The sequence below is a fragment of the Acomys minous genome (assembly GCF_964271855.1).
Source record: "Acomys minous genome assembly, chromosome: 1".
Classification (NCBI taxonomy): Eukaryota; Metazoa; Chordata; class Mammalia; order Rodentia; family Muridae; genus Acomys; species Acomys minous.
The window spans coordinates 39972279-39989542 of NC_140483.1; the positions used below are offsets into that span (position 1 = coordinate 39972279).

The following is a 17264-nucleotide window of genomic DNA, read 5'->3' on the forward strand; positions in this document are numbered from 1 at the left end:
CTCCTATATTTTGCTCTGCTAAGTAATCAGACACGGATCTTATTCCCATGATATTTATATCCTTAACAAGATAAGAATGCAAAATAAGAAAGCAATAAAATTCCAAATAGAAGCCTAGATAATGGGTCACAAGAGATCAGAGGGAGATGGGATTTCCAGCCAGGGTAGAGATGCATTATGGCCTCTCTTATCCTTGAGTTTACTATTTATTAAGAATGTCTAAGTGGGATGGAATAGAAGAAATCCCTCTCTAGACTTTGGGGTTGTCAGGACTAAACTGGGGAGTCTGTAAGCCTAGGGGATGGCGGCAGGAATAACAGTGAGATGATTTGGGCTGGATGAGGGGTGTATAAACATGAGACTGACTTTTAGTGGCCTGCCGGGGCTCTGGCCTCTGTGGCTTTGACTGTCTTCTGCTCTGGTTTAAACGACTGTTGGACATGGCTGTGCTCACTGCAAGCTGCAGAGTCTAGATCTGCACAAAGTTTGGGCAGGAACTTCAGGAAGTCTCGGCTGGCAGGCCGGCCACTGGAAGGGGTTGCAGAGAAGTATGGCAAGATGACAGGCCCTCCCCCCAGGCTGGCAGAGTTGGCACTGGGAAGTGGGAGGAAGGTCCAGGCACTGAGCAGCGTAGGAACAGGTGGCACTTGGAAATGTAATCAGGAGTGAGGGAGTGAAATGTGTCAGCAGTTAGCAGGCTCCAGCCACTCTGCTCAGGTCTGTGGGCTGACTTCCAAGCTCTGGGAGGAGAGGGCGGAATGGAAAGCGAGAAGCTGGGCCCCAGCCACAGAGGGACCAGGCAGACCGCCAGCAGGAGTCAGGCCTGGAACCTGGGGCCTGTCTAGCAGAAAAGATGGCTGGATGCTCCATTCCAGAGTGCTGAGCCAAAGGCGCTTCATTCCTCATGCTTACAGTCATGACTAATCTTAGATGGCGGCCTTACAGGTGGGAGCAAAGGGGTCCAGCTGTGTGGCGAGGACACTGCTGGCTAGAGTCAGGGCTTTGTTTGGTAGGCTAAAGCGGAAAGGCAGAAAAAGGAGCACTGGGACTCTATCATCTGGAGTCTTTTAGGGAGATTAGTTTGAGCCTGGTGTGGAAAGTGAACTGGACCGAAATGAACTTCACCTGTGATAGATTTTTGCCATTCCCCTTCTGTATTAGTGAAAATTCTTTAGGGATGAAACACACACCCTGGCCCTTAGTCAGTGGTGGAAGCCCGGGAATGCTGGTTCTGACAGCAGCTAAGGGATCAGCAATAAAGAGGAGCAACAGAGCAAATCAACAAAACGAGAGGGAAGTTCAGGTAGCAGCAGCACAGGAGTGTCTTTCTTATGCTGTGCCCCTTTTTTTCTGGCGGCTACCAGAAGGTGCTGTACACATCTGGGGTGGGCCTTCCCACACCAACTAAGATGATCAGGACAATTTAGTTATATGTGCTTTATTACATTTATTTTGTGTATGTGTGAGTGCACATGTGCGTTTTCTCTTGCCACCACGAGCATGTGCAGAAGCTGGTTCTCTCTTTCTACCAGGTGGGTTCTGGGAATAGACTGAGCTCATAAGGCTTGGCAGCTAGAGCCTTTACACACTTAGCCATATACCTGTTTCTGTTTATTTATTTGACATGAGGTCTCATGTATCCCAGGCTGGCCTTGAACTCACTATGTTACTGAGAACTGTCTTGCGCTTCTGAGCCTCCTGCCATCATTTCCTGCCGTCATTTCCCAAGGACGGGGATTTCAAGCCAGCACCGTTATGCCTGAAATATGAGGTGCTCTCCCCACTGAGCTCCATCTCCAACCCCGGCCAGGGCTTTTTAACACGCAGCTTTGGCGTGGAGCTCCTCTGCATGCAGTCTTCCAGGGATCTGCGCTGAAGGTCATGCCTCTCAAACTACACCCTGGCTCTTCCCACATTCCTTGAGAGGCCTTTCTCTTCCTTCATGCGTGTCAGAGGACTTTGTGTTCTAGCTGGGCTATAATGCCTTTGCTCTCTTCGGCATCCATGCCTTCATCTATGCTGTTCGTTTGCCACACCGCGCACTTCTCTTTCATCTATTGACTTTTGCTTGCCATTATAGTCAGAGCTTTCGATGTGTCTGATTGCTTGACTGTGGATGAGGTGCCTCTCATGGAAGTGAGGTGATCCATGCTACATGACAGCATGTCGCACGTGGCTGGTGAGGGCAATCACTTGGCTCGCTCTTCCTTCAGACTGTGAGTTCTTCTGTCCTTTCTCTCCCTTCCTCATCCCTCTCATTCCTCCTTTGCTTTTGTTTCGCGTTCTCTTGTTTTGACACGGGGGTATTGCTGTGGTGCTCACCCTGGTCTCAGACTCTTACCTCAGCCTGTGGAGGAGCTGAGCCTACAGGTGTGCACAACCACGCCCACCTTTAGCCTGTAAGATTGACAGCTTGGCTTCCCAAAGCACTCCACCTGGGATGCTTGCCTCCCGTGTGCCGATATGAGAGAATAAGTGGGGTACACCAGGCATAGTGGCACTGGGAAGAACACAGAAAACTCCGCGGAGAGCCACTGAGAACACGGCTCCTGAGTCCTGGCAAGCTCCTGGCCTAACTCCTGGAGGGAATGAAGACTGATAAACTCCTTAGGATGGCGTAGCTCACAAGTAATGGAAATAATACACAGCAGCAAAGGGGTTACTGCATAAATGACCTGAAGAAAAGGGCCTTTGTGAAGTGCTGTATTTGGAGTCAGAAGACTTGGATTTTTTTTTATTGTGGTCCAGCATTTATGTTGAATGTGGTATTGATGTTTCTGTTTCTTGTGACATAAAGCGGAGCTAATAACACTTCCACTTTGAAAGTGAGACATGATCAAGGGCCTATGCAGCAGATGCTATAAGGTGCAAAGCAGCAGAAATCACTAGTGGTCACCAACACGGAAACATTTATGCCCGCAAGTAGGTATAATCCAAGCCAGTCCCGCTGTAAGCACTAAATGCTAGGTAATCATGACCTACCGAGGTGGGGGTAACCTCAACCACTGCCCCAGTAGATACGGGCAGTCTTCTCTGGGTACTCAGTACAGCTCATGGACTTCCTTTGGGGCACAGTAGGCAATGGTGTGACTACTACAAGTGGCCTTCTTCCCTCTACAAGGTTTGTGATGAGTCCACGTTAGACCCTGAACTTTGTTTGGCTCATACCTTTCTCTCCTTGGAATACTCTCACCTTCCATCCTGTGCAGCACCCCTAAACACCTCCCCAACACCCTGATACTCTGCTGAGACTGTACATTTGCTTCAGTGCGCCTTAGTTCAGTATGTCTCTCTTCTGAAGGCTCATGGGAGTTGGCACTTCTCAGCCCCTCGTTCCTCTTTCAGAAGAGATGCTGTCAGCTGGTCTGTTTCTCTCACTTGTTGGTCAGAGATAGCCCTGACTCCTGAGCCTTTCGATGGTGAGAAACAAGAGGCCTTTCCTTGATGCCTGGGTTCCTGTCCCAGCTGTGTCCCACCTGAACTGTGTGAGGGTGTGTGCATTTGTAAATGGCACACAGTATAACACTAGCACTGTAATTTGTGATTTGGAGTCACGATGTTTCCATCCAAGCCCACAGTCACCCCCCTAGCTGCATACACTCTACACTCCCGGCTTCGTCTCCCCTGTTAGGCTGCGTTCTTCAGAGAAGCAGAGCTACCAGTATATAAGATCTCTACCAGAGTACAAGGACTGCCTCATGAAGTCCCAGGATGTGCCATTTGTCACTGAGGCCCAGGAGGGAGGTAGTGTGAATTCTCTCTGAGGACAAAGGCTCGAGAATCGGGGAGAACAAGGATGCAAATCCAGTTTGAGCTCAAGAGATTAGTGTCCTATCTCAGCTCAAGTGGTGTGACAGGAAAATCCCTCCTTCCTCTGTCCTGCTCAGGCCTGAGGTGCTCTAGGTGATGTCCACCCACAGAGGAGAGGGTAGTTTACCCACTGAGTCCTCCGTCTCAAATGCTGATCTCTCCCTCGTGCTAAATGTTCTCCCACAACCCACAATCTCCAGCCAAGGTTCTCCTATGGGTAAGTCAGTCACCACACCTCCAGAGCACACAGCTCAGTTGGTACATTCTTTGCTAAGGCCGAAGGGTTATGCTCTTACTTGATCCTTCACAGAGAATTATGGGATTACAAATATAAAAACATACTTTATGTTTCTAGGAAGCATTCACCTGGTTAGTATATTATAACAAACAGTCCCCCAAAAGCCATGGTTCGGTTACCTGGGGTCAGCTGTGGTGTGGACATATTAATATTTGTCTTGCTTCTTGGTTTTCTTTTAATATTTATTTTGCCTTTATTGTCTGAACTTTTGAGACAGAGAGAGAGAAGTCATTTTCACAAGAAGTCATTGTGGCGGCATGTTAGTATATTTTGTACGTGTAGCTTTATTATTGGTCATGCTGTTGCCAGCGATCTCTTACTGTGGGGAAGGGAGGACCGTGTCCTGAATAAAGACATTATAGACAATATGTTGTTTCCCTTTTAGGGAAATTGTGCCATGTCAGTCTTTTTGACATGTTTGTGTGTCATGTGTTAGTCTGTGTGGGTGAGGTGGGGTGGGGTGGGGTGGGGTAATGTACACGCGTGGAGGCCAGAAGGCAAGCTCCAGCGCCATCTTCAGGAACACCAATTCCTTCAAGATAAGGTTTCTTATTGGCTGGGAGGTCAACAATAAGTGCCAGGAGCCCCCCCCCCCCCCCCGCCTCACTTTCCCTGTGTGAGGTTGTACACAGGAGCTCCCCTGGCCCCACTTTCCCTGTGTGGGGTTGTACACAGGAGCTCCCCTGGCCCCACTTTCCCTGTGTGGGGTTGTACACAGGAGCCCTCCTGGCCCCACTTTCCCTGTGTGGGGTTGTACACAGGAGCTCCCCTGGACCCACTTTCTCTGTGTGGGGTTGTACACAGGAGCCTTCCTGGCCCCACTTTCCCTGTGTGGGTGGGTTATACACAGGAGCTCCCCCTGGCCCCACTTTCCCTGTGTGTGGGGGGTTATTTACAGGAGCCCTCCTGGCCCCACTTTCCCTGTGTGGGGTTGTACACAGGAGCCCTCCTGGCCCCCACTTTCCCTGTGTGGGGTTGTACACAGGAGCTCCCCTGGACCCACTTTCCCTGTGTGGGGTTGTACACAGGAGCCTTCCTGGCCCCACTTTCCCTGTGTGGGTGGATTATACACAGGAGCTCCCCCTGGCCCCACTTTCCCTGTGTGTGTGGGGTTATTTACAGGAGCCCTCCTGGCCCCACTTTCCCTGTGTGGGGTTGTACGCAGGAGCCCCACCACAGCTGATGTTTTTTACATGGATTCTGCAGGATGAAACTCAGGGCCTAGCGCTTTCAGGGCAAGCACTTTCCTCACTGAGAGGCTACCCTCCTCCTCCCCAGCAGCCTCTTTTAGCTGATAGCCGAACTCTTGATGCTAGCTCCCTTTCTGCTCCATGTGTCCAGATGGCTCTTCCTGCCTCTGCCTTTCCTACTTCTGATCAACTGTGTTGCCCCGGGGCAGGTTGCACCTCAGAGATCATTTTCTCTGGAGAATTCTCTTTCAACCCAGTACGTTTAGCCCATGCTCGCCACCTGCACGTCTTCTCTCAGCTTCTACCATGCAGTAACGAAGCTGCTCTGCTTGTCTGCCCCCTTGGCACTGTGAGGCAAGCATCACCGCTGTGTGGTTGAGTTCATGCTGACACGTGCAGCTGAAGTTGGGACAGTGCCATGTCCCAAGGTCCATGACACACCAGCTCAGCAGGTGGGCAGCCTGGCAGTGCTGTGTCCCAAGGTAATGACTTACCAGCCTAGAAGGTGGGCAGTCTGGCAAGATATAGGTGAGAAATTCCTTTGAACAAAGCTAAATGCTCATGTTATGTTTCGGGCTAGCTGGTTGCCATTCTTTTTCTCCTCCTCCTCCTCTTCTCCTATTTTTACATTACCAGGGATTGAACCCACAGCCTCCTCATACTAGGTGCACACTCTCTCACACTGAGCCAAAATGCTCCCCAACCTCCTCCCTCTTTTAAAACTTTTTATTTTGAGACAGGGCCTCACTAAGTTGCTCAAGCTGGCCTTACACTCATTTGTAACCCATGCAGGCTTGGAATTTATGATCCTCCTGACTCAGCCTCCTACAGAGCTAGATTACAGGCCTAGATGACTACTACAGTTTCTTTACAGAGTGTTCTCATCGGGTGTATGTTGAGAGGAATGATTAAAGTTTATGTCTGTGCTTTGAGATGGAACCCAGTCTCCTCTGTCAACTCCCCATTCCCCTAACGCCCATGAGCATTCCGACAAACAGGCACATAGACACACACACAGACACACACAGACACAGACACACACATAGACATACACATACACACAGACACACACACGCACACACACAGACACAGACACACAGACACACACACACACAGACACACACACACAGACACACACACACACAGACACACACACACAGACACAGACACACAGACACACACACACAGACACACACACACAGACACACACACACACAGACACACACACAGACATACACATACACACAGACACACACACACACACACACAGACACAGACACACAGACACACACAGACACACAGACACACACACACACACACGCACATACACCCTAGCCCCATCATTACCACTACCCCTGGAGAAGGACGTCAGCCGGAGAACCAGGTAGACGGGCATGAGCTGGAGCAATTGTGAGGAGCAGCCGCTCTTCCACCACCTAGAAGAAGCCAGATGAGCTCAGGCGATCCCCACTTCCCCCTACCTCAGGCAGGGCAGTCTCCATTCTATAGGCCTGTGCTGCCTAGGTTTTTTTTGTCAACCCGACACAGATAGGGCCATCTGGGAAGACATAACCTTAATTAAGAACATACCTGTAGTAAGTCTGGGGGCTGTATCTTCTTGATTAATGATTGGTGTGGGAGGGCTCAGCCCACCCTGAGCAGTGTCACCTCTGGGCAGGTGATCCTGGGTGTGTAAGAAGGGTACCTGAGTAAGAGCTTAAGAGCTGTCCACTAAGCGGTGCTGCTCTTTAACGCCCTGGACGATGAACTGTAAAAGCCGCAACGTAAAATAAACCCTTTCCTCCCCAAGTTGTGTTTGGTCCTGGTGTTTATCACAGCAGCAGAAAAGCAAACTGATATAAGCTCTCACTCGAAGCTTTAAATGAAGCAGGCTCAGTATGAGCCACTGTGAACGGATCCCATCAACATAATAGGCAAGTGACTATCAAGGCTCGAAGATCTCTCCAAAGCTTTTCTTGGCAGTGCAGTGTATGAAACATCTTTTGTTTTCTCGTTGTTTTGAGAAAGTGGGGTTCTCTAATGGACGCACAGCTGGCTTTCTAACGCATGAAAACCCACTTCACTTCTCTTTGTGTTTGTTTCCCTTCGTGACTAGTTAGCGCACTTGTGGCAGTTTGGTTAGCTTCATGAATAGTTAGCACATTTGTGGCAGTTTGGTTAGCTTCGTGAATAGTTAGCACATTTGCGGCAGTTTGGTTAGCTTTTGTTAAGGTTTCTTTCCTAGCATGTAGGCTTTTCTTCTCTTTCCACCTTCTCAGACGCTGCTCCTGAAGCCAGGAACTTTCCATTCTTGGTTTCATCCAGAAGACAAATATTTCTGGGAAAACACAGTGTTTAAGCCATTCAGCAATTCTGCTGTTATGTAACTGACCACACTGAGACTTTCAATTAACTTTGGTTACATTTTATTGAAGAGTGTCATAGAATAACTGTGATAACTTTTTCAAAAACATTTGTAGATTTCTAAAATAGAACTCTCTTTAAAATCCGCACAGCATCTAGCAACAACGGCAGAGGGCAAAGCTTGTTTGAAATATTGACAAGTCCATTGACTGTCTTCCAGCCCTGGCTTCAGTCTGAGAATTTCTAAGTGCAGCGAGCTTTCCTCACCATTGCTTCCCACTGCTCTGGCTCCCCTCCCTCCATCTTGCTCTCTTCTCCGGTCCCTTTTGTTTTTTCCTCATGGGGCACATGTTGTGAGACCGCTTGCATGCTGCCCCGACTGCTATGAACACCTCCCCCCCCCCCCCCCGCCACCATGTATGCACTAAGTCACATCTCTAGTCTTCTCCTGTCACTGTAGTTTCTTTTTCCTAAGAACTGAGCCAATATTTTTTCCTCAAAGCAGAACGCTCTCTTATTTTATCTTTATGTACATGCCCCTACATTCTCAGAGTTCTAGTCCTAAAACTTTTAATTTGGTTTATTCATTTATTTGCTTTGCTCTCTCATTTTCCTGTAGCATGCCATCGAGTTGCAGCATTTATTCTTCCCACACCACTCAGATTCATTCCTTTGTTTCAAAACCTTCCAATCGCCCCTCTTAGTATAGCTGCTAATTTAGAAGGGCGTTGCCTTGACAGCCTGCCCTTGGTACGTCCTCCCCTCACAAGCTAATTTACAGACCAGTATTAGAATCATCTAGATGAGATGGGCATGGTGGCACATGCCTGTAACCCCAGCACTCAGGGAGGCAGAGGCAGGTGGATCTCTGTGAGTTCGAAGCCAGCCTGGTCTACAAAGTGAGTCCAGGACAGCCAAGGCTACACAGAGAAACCCTGTCTCGAACAACAAACAATAAGACAACAACAACAAAAATCTAGTCAATGTGCTAGATTTTATCACTTCAAATTATCTTTTTTTGGTTTTGGTTATTTTTTCATACAATATGTTTTTATGTATTTTTCCTCCCCTAGATCCTCCTACAGCCCTACCTACTCAACTTCATGCTTTCTCTGTCTCTGTCTGTCTCTCACAAAGAAAAATAAACAACTAAAAGAAGGTCAAAATAGACAAACCTAAAAAAATTTTTTTTAAAGGAAAAGAAAAGAAAGATGGAAAACCAATCAAATGTAGTTGGTGCGGATGGTTACACTGTTGGAGAAATGGATTTTCCCTCCCCTAGCAGGTCTCAGTTGCAAAGAGCTTCTTGGCTGGGGAGAGCTACTTTGTCTACATGTGTTTCCTGGACTACGGGGGCCCAACTCTCACCTCTTTCTGTCTCCTTTGAGCAGATGGTCCTCGCTGTAACCTCCCTTTCCTTCCACAGCATGCTTCGCCTTGTCTTCAAAAGTGTGACAGCAACCTTTAAAACAAAAACAAAACTGTATTGCCCAAAGAATTTTAAGGAATAGTTTTATTTAGTCTTTGGAAATGTTATACATGTATGTGGTGCGTCTTGATATCTGTCCCACTGTCCCTTCCCGTGCCCCTTCTGAAGGAAGACTTGAAACTTTAAAAAATATACTTTAAACTCATGCATATATGTGTGCGCCTATGTGCATTTAAGCCCAGGTGTCATGGAAGCCATGGGTTCCTGGAGCTGGAGTCACAGCTGCCCATGCCAGTGCTGGGAGCTAAGCTCGGGTACTTGATAAAAGTGGTATGTGCTGAGCCACCTCTCCAGCCCCTGCCTGACAGTTTCATGCTCTCAGTGTCCCCTTGCTCAGCTCACTCGGATCTGTTAATTTCACTTGCTGATCTCTATCTCGCATTCAAAAATCATTTTCACCCATTTCCTTTATGTTTTTTCTTTTCTTCTATTAGTATAATAAACAACTTTAAGATAGTGACAATACCTAATATTTATCATTCAACTGTATTTACTAGTTCCTTATTGAGTTTATAACATGCCCCCCCCAATCTACCTGTCAAGTCATCTCTTCCTCTAGTTATTTTTGGCATCTGCAGTGCTGTTAGCCGTAGCAGGTCTCTGTGTGCTCAGCTTTGTGAGGCGCTAGCACAGAATGGGGCTATCACCCTGACATCATCCCTGCCTCTACAGAGCTTATAGTCTAGTAAAAGACTTTCACAGCTGTCAGTGCGGCCATTCAACTGTGCTTGGGCCACAAGGCAAGAGGAATGTAATGCTGTGACTGCAGATGAATGACATGGGCATTAACCAGAGCAAGAAGAGGAGGCTAGGTGTCCCACACAAGGAGAATGATGTCTTCAAAGGCCCTGTGGCAAGAGGAGTCGGACATGTCCAAGATATCAACAAAACCTGTGCGGGGAACGAGGCTAGGGGTGGCCAGAGTCCAGCCTCAGCCAGGCCAAATGGCGAATAGGAAGGATGTAGGCTTCTATCCTTGGCAATAGGGAGCCACTAGAGGGGGTAAAGGACAGGGAGATGGTCATGTGGCTTGCGAAGCCCACTCTGTCTAGGATGAGAATGGGCTGGAGTGGGCAGGGACATTGAGCCCAGCATTTTTCTGGATTTTGTAGCAACTGGGTAAATACTTCTTCCTGACTGAACAGGGTGTGAGACTTAGGGCCCACTCTGTGACCTTTGTACCATGAAATTCTGTTTTTAGGCTATAGAATCTTGAGCTACTTATAAGAAGGGTCTGGCTTTTAACTCATTAGTTTCCTGTACTTTTTGCAGTTCTTTATCTTAACACATGTGGCCCCTGCTGCTAACAGCATTGAGTAGTAACAATGGTGTTGAGTACTGTGCTAAAGGCTTGCTGGATTTGTTGATTAGTGGATTCTTTGATTAGTTTCCACTGTGAGCCAATAACAGAAGTGCTTATATTCCAGTCTTCTTATAGGACTACGTGGGCTGGCATGAAGGTCTTGCCTCAGAGTGAAGTGGTCAGGCTAGAGCTTATCTCGAGATGTCTCTGACTGAAGAGCCATTGTCTCTGACTGAAGAGCCATTGTTCTTTGTCGCTTTGTCATACCAGTCCCCCTTTAGTGGAGGCTCACTACTACTTCAATACCATGCTCATGACAAAAGGAGGTTCCTGTAGCTTTGGGGGGGGGAAAGGTGATCTGGCTGATTGTCCAATAACTCTTTCCAGAATCTTGGCCAAAGCCCTTCATGTTCAGGTTCGGTCACTCATTCACCTTGCCCCCTGCAGTGTTTTGTAACACGTCACAGCTGATGGTTGTGTTTTGATCTTTTCATATCTGTGGGCACATTTCTGGCTGTGTTCTTTTTCCTTTTACAGAAATCTATAATTAGACGAGGCATTAATAATGTACATTAGCCCCAGGTACAAATAGTATTCCATAACTTAACGTCCTCTGTAAGTGAGCATCGCCAGCAATTAGGAGCATCCACCAACAAGTGATTAAAACATTAGCTGAAAAATATTTTCTGTCATGGCTGGATGAGTCCTCTGCCTGGAGCCTGGCAGTTGTTGAGTGGTATTTGCCTATGCCAATTGTCTTTATTTCCATGCCTTAGGGCATCCTTTTCTTTAGTTACAATAGAACTGTCTAAATTGGCTCATAATTTGTTTGCATGGGTAGAATAATCTAATAGCAGAACATTGGTAATTTTAATTGAAACCTTATAGTATCTCTGTGATAATTAATAAGGTCAGTTTGGGCTCAGAAAATGACAGCAACTGTCTACTGTTTAAGAAGTGTTTAAAGGACCATTCATCTTTAACCAAGCATGACTGGCTCTTCTTATCCTTTGCAAAGCAAAGTTGAAAGTTCAAGCAAAGCGTAGGTGAATGGAGCACCCCCAGGGTCTTTGTTGTTGTTTTTTTTGATTTTGGAATTGGTGATTGAACCCAAGGCCTTGTACATGCTAAACACACACTTTATCAATGTGGTGCACCCCCCAGGCCAGCCCAAGTTTTCACAGCTGGAAACAACCCTAAACAGAATGCCCAGTTGACCCTGGGAAACTGAGTGTGGGAAGCTAATTGCTAAGCAGCATAGCCTGCAAACCTGAAGACCAGGAAGAAGCATTCATGGATTGCTGATAGGATGGAGTACTTGCATTTCAGCCACACCTAGATGCTGCTTGAAGTAAAAGTTAAATGGTTTATTCGCTTACGCCTTTCTCCAGCATTGTTGTTAGGGATCTAGAAATAGCTGAAGGTATAGTTATTAATAAAATTATTGCAAATGGCTGTTACCAGTTTCATTTCAAATCTGTGAGCAGTGGGCAGGAGAGGCTGCCCTTTAGGTCGTAGTCGTGGGCAGGTGGAGACAGCTGCTACTCAACCATGGCGGAGCAAGGTGTAAGGGACTGTAGACCATGCTCTTACTTCTCTCCCCACAATCACTGTTATTACTCCTTAGAAGGCTTTCCTCTAAGCTTTGGACTGGGCGTAGGACATTGTAGTCCAGCCTTGAGTTTGGAGATGACACAGCTAAGGTCTTGCTGTTTCTGGCCATTTTATGTTGGCATTATCATCTTCATGACAGGATTTTAAAGTGACTTCATTAAGGTATGAGTGACATGTGGCGTGCTGTTTATATTTAATATTTATAATCTAATGAACTTGGAGATCAGAGCACAGCCATGAAGCCATCACCACCATCAGGGCCAGGGACAGATGACCTTCTGCCATGTTTCTTCCCACGCCAGTATTATTGTAGCTGTCATATTAACATAAGACCTACTCAGGCAACTTAAAATACACATACAGTAAGTGTAGGCCCTGTGCAAAAATTTCTTTGTACAGCAGAAACTTTGTTTTCTTTGGCCATTACCTTCTACTCCCACACTCACCAGGCATCACCAATCAATTCTGCTTTTATGTGTCTGAGTAGTCAGTCAAACACTTAATGAAGTGAGGTCTTCCGTTGTCTTTCTGAGCTTGACTTATTTCCCTTAGCATAGCATCTTCCAGGTCCATCCATGTAGTCTTTTAAAGAGGACTTCTGTCTTTTTAAAATCTGGATAATACTCCATTGAACCACAGCTTCTTTTATTTGTTCATCCATTGATTGACATCCAGATTATCTCTGTAGCTTGGCCATTGTGGATAATGCTGCAGTAAACATGGAAGTGAAGATGTTTCTCAGAGACCTGGAATTACATTTTTAAAAAGTAAATACCATGATTGGCATTACTGAATCCTACATTTTAAAAATTCCTTGAGTCCTCGTAGTGGCACTGCTTACATTCTCAGCAATAGTATACTAGGGGTCCCTTTTCTCTCATTAACACATTATGTATCCTTATCTTCTTCCTTCCCCTCCTCCCTTCCATCTCTCCTTTAAAAATTTATTTCTAGTTAGTATCTAAAATATTATAACATTTTCATAATACTTGTCCCTCCCATCCACCCCTTTGGTGAATGATACAAGATATCTTTCTATATATTTGTGGGTGGTTTTATAATTGGATTATAGCTATTCTTCTGCTATTGGTTTATAGGAATTACTTGTCTATTATAAATATTAATTCTTTGTTGGTCAGATGATTTGCAAGTTTTTTTTTCCCATCCTATAGATTGCCTTTTCACCCTGGCTAGGTTCCTCTGCTGGGCAGAGGCTGTTTGCTTTGATGTCCGGCTTGTCATCTGCTCATAACTCCTGTTGGTTGGTAGTTTGGGTTAGCATGGACATCTAACATATTATACCTTGAAAATTACAAACAGGTAACTATGTATGTATGCATGTATGTCAACAGAAGAACAATTAGAATTAATGAACAAATACATTAAAGTTACAGAACACAAAGCCAAAGTTCAGATATTAGTTGTGAACCCCCAGTACTGGGGCAAAAGTAGCCAGAGAGGTGGCTCAGTGGGTACTTGCTGAGTTTGGGACCTCAGAACCCTCATAAAAGCTGGCCATGGCATATGTACCTGTGGTCCTGGGGACAGTGAGCAGACAGAGCATGATCCTGGGAGCTCATTGGCGACCTGGCCAAAACTGAGCTTCAGTAAAAGCTTATCTCAAAGTTGGAAAAGCAATTAAGGAAAGGCATCCAGATGTCAACCTCTGGCCTCCACATGTGCCAGCTCAGGTGAACTTACCCTTCCCCTGACCCGTGCATGTACATCAGTGTGCACACACATGGATTCACACACACGCACATACACTGTTTTCTTGGTGGCCTGTTAGTGTAGGTAAGGAATTTACTAGGTGAGTAAGTTCACACTGACTGATAATTCGCTTCATACACCAACTAATATTTTAACCCAAAAGCCCTGGTAAGAAGGTAATATTGATTACATTGCCTATAGGTGAAATATTTAAAAATAAAATTTAAAAGCCCTTGTTGACTTCAACATTTTAATAGTTCTAAATCATATAAAGTCAGCTATTTTGTTTTTACCTTTTTCTTCCCTTCACAAAAGAATGTTTACAAAGTTGCACCTTCTCAGGAGTAAGCACAAATAATTATTGTTGGTAAGCCTCTCTGGAACTTTAATATAATTTGGAAGACATCATTTCAGATTTCTCCACATTGTAGACATGACACAGCTTCTTATGGTGTCTGGGCCAGGAGTACTTAGGGGGGAGGGCAGCAGGGAAAGAATGGAACCTTTGGACAACTCTCCATGCACTAGGTGATTTTCACGTGTTACTTTATTTAACTCTTTTGAAATTCTGTGAGGTGGGTGTTTGTCCGGTTTTGCAGCCATGGAAGCGAAACAGAGGGAAGGAATGTGGAAGGTGATTCCCACTGTTAAGTCTGGGCTTGAGCTGGGTCCTGCTGTCTCTCCCTTTGCACGCCAGGTACTCAGTCAAGACACTGCTGTAGGGTGAGAGAGAGGAGACAGCCGCAGCCTCAGAGGGCTTGTGAGGTCCACGCCATTCCCCAGAAAGTCCTGGAGAAAAATACCTGCTTATCTAGGAAAAAGTTTTGCTACAGTCCTCAAACTTCCGGCCTAGATTGGGTTTGAGTGGTGGTGAAATTAATGTCAAGGGTTGCTGACCTGCCCTCCTTTCCCTCCTTGATGTCTTCAGAAACACCAATTTAGCCCTAGATCTGACCCGGGGCCCTGAGGAAGGCTAACATGCAAGTCTGAGGTAGGGCCTACTCGTAGCTTCTCTCTCGCTCCTAGGACAGTCTGTTCTGAATACTGAGCAAAGCCGGAGTGTGTGTGTGTGTGTGTGTGTGTGTGTGTGTGTGTGTGTGTGTGTGTGTTTTTAATATTTAAATTACAGAAACAGCCACGTTGCTTCTACAGGAGCATTCTTCTCTCTACACATCGTGGACCCCTGAGCATTTGACTGAATGGCTTGGTGACATCTGCAGTGTGTGTGTGTGGGGGGGCGGGGGGGTCCTTTGCTTCCTTGGTGTGCCCTTGCTGTCATTTCCTCTGCTCCTCTGGAGACCTCAGTGCATTGGTTCCCTGACTTTTCAGCTCATGATACACTTATTACTAATCACAGCTCAGAGCTATGACTTAGCATGGCAATTGGGAGGAACTCTTTCAAATTGATCAGGGGTGATGCCTGGAAAACATGAGCCCTCAGGTTTTCGTAATTGGTGTGGAGTTCTGGCAGGTGTAGTTTTGACTGTATTATTATCAGTTATCTCTAGTTGTTAATTTATTAAAACCAGATCTTTAACATGTAATGTATTGTCCCACACAGACATTGGGTTAAGATAAAATTCTCACCAGCAGTGCCCCTTGAAAGGCTTTCCCTCTATTAATTATCCCATTGTGTCCCTACAGTGCAGACACCCCATGGCTACTCATAAAGACTCCACAGCCCCCAGGACCGCTTATGGCCTGTGCCACCTACTGTCAGATCCATTAAACCCTTCCCAGCATTGTCTGCTTTCACCAACAGAAGCCTTATCAGAATGAGGGGTGGAGCTGCTGCATGCTTGTAATCTCAGCACTCAGGAGACAGAGGCAGGAAGATTGCTACAAAAGTTCAAAGTGGTCAAGACTATCCACCTTGAGGGGGAAAAAAAGCAAGAAAGTCAACAAAGGAACAAGAATGAGGGGTAGGAACAACTCCGGACAGGTGCAGGGCAGGGTAGAGCCCCTGGGAACGTTTTTTAGATACCCAGGTATCTTCTGACTTTATCCTAATGAAAATGTTCCCTGAAACTGGGGGCACTCTGATTTAATTGCTCTAAATTCCAAATAGCAGGCAGATCACACAAGTGTCCCCAACTCTGAATTCCCCCAGTTGCCTTCAGAGAAGCAGGCAGAGGCTGCACACACATGCCCCATGGCACATATGGTTCTATTTTGGCACCTGGTGACCACCAGGAAACGCTGATGAACCGGTCTACTTAAAAGCATCGTTTCCCCACCGTTCCTGAGCTGGAGAAACGATTGCTTGCTCCCTTGATCCGTGGGGCTTCCGAAAGGGAGAGTGCGCTCGCTCGTAAGCACAAACAGGAAAGCCTGACATCACGGAGCGGCGGGGAGGAGTCTGCGGCCGCGGGCTCCCGGGCTGCTGCTTGCTCCCTGGCCGCGCTCCTTTGTGGCCCAGTCGCGCGCGGCGGCCAGTGGGACAGCGGGGCGCGTGGGAAGCGCGGGGACCCGAAGCCGGGCCAGAGAGCCGCCTCGGCCGCCTCGGAGCAGGGCGCACCATGCAGCGTCCGTGTACGGGAGAGAAAACTGAGAATGAAATTGCTTTGGCAAGCTAAAATGGTAACGCGAGCTCCCTTCCTTTCCCTGGACTCTTCTCTGCTAGGGAAATCTTCCCACCTCCCGCTTTCTTGGGCCGGGCTGTTGGAGTCCTGTGGAAGTGATCGGAGCCACCAGTACCGGCTCCGAGTTCCGAGGGGAGCTTTCTCACTCTGCTTTTGTATTTCTTCCCTCTCTACTCCTCCCTAGAAACGGTGCGGTCTCAGGCATCGCCTGCGGGGTGTCTGGGACAGACTGATGCGTGTCAGGAGAGCAGAACTTGGAGAGGACATAACTCAGTCTCGGGAGCGGCGCCTCCTCTCTCTCCTCTCTCTCTCTCTCTCTCTCTCTCTCTCTCTCTCTCTCTCTCTCTCTCTCTCTCTCTCTCTCTCTCTCTCTCTCTCTCTCTCTCTCCTCTCCCTCCTCTCTCTCTCCTCCCGCCCCCCCCCCCCCCCCCCGCCCCTGTCTCCCTCTGTCTCTCTCTTAGCAGCAGCCTCTTTAATGCAGATCAGAGGTTTAGCTGGCTACATAGCCATCTAGGGGGTCGCTGTGTACATTTCAGTGGAAGCTATGAGAGGATGCCCTGCTTTCTCTGCACTTGCCAGAGGGTTTTCCACCCCCCCCCCCGGAAATAAAAACTTTCTGTATCCCCTAACTTTTTTTTGGCATTCCAAAACAATGACAGGAGAAAAAGAAGTACAACTTCACTTCCCAAAGAGGGCTCTTGGCATTAAAACACTTGTTTGCGTGAGGTTAAAATCGACATTGCTTAAATGTTTGTTTGTGTACTTAGAGAAAGATAAACTTTTGTTTTTGCAAATGAGTTATTTTTCCCTTCACTTAAAGGCACAGAGTTGATCAGGACTAAATCATAGTTTCCTTATGAAGAAAAAAGTTGGAAAAAAACTGACTTAAGATATGTGGCTAGTC

General features: G+C 46.9%; 1 protein-coding gene across 3 annotated transcripts in view; it reads left to right on the forward strand.

The window, feature by feature from the left end:
- The window catches only part of RGL1 (ral guanine nucleotide dissociation stimulator like 1), a 247887-nt gene that overhangs the window by 118985 nt on the left and 111638 nt on the right, over positions 1–17264 (forward strand). Inside the window, exon 1 of one of the 3 annotated variants that reach the window (XM_084792402.1) lies at positions 16142–16358. The exons of the other annotated variants lie outside the window; for them this stretch is intronic. Within the exon in view, the coding sequence (XP_084648528.1) occupies positions 16332–16358 (27 nt within the window). The 5' untranslated portion in view covers positions 16142–16331. Of the gene's footprint in view, positions 1–16141; positions 16359–17264 lie in introns of those variants that run through there. 3 annotated transcript variants of the gene reach the window in all.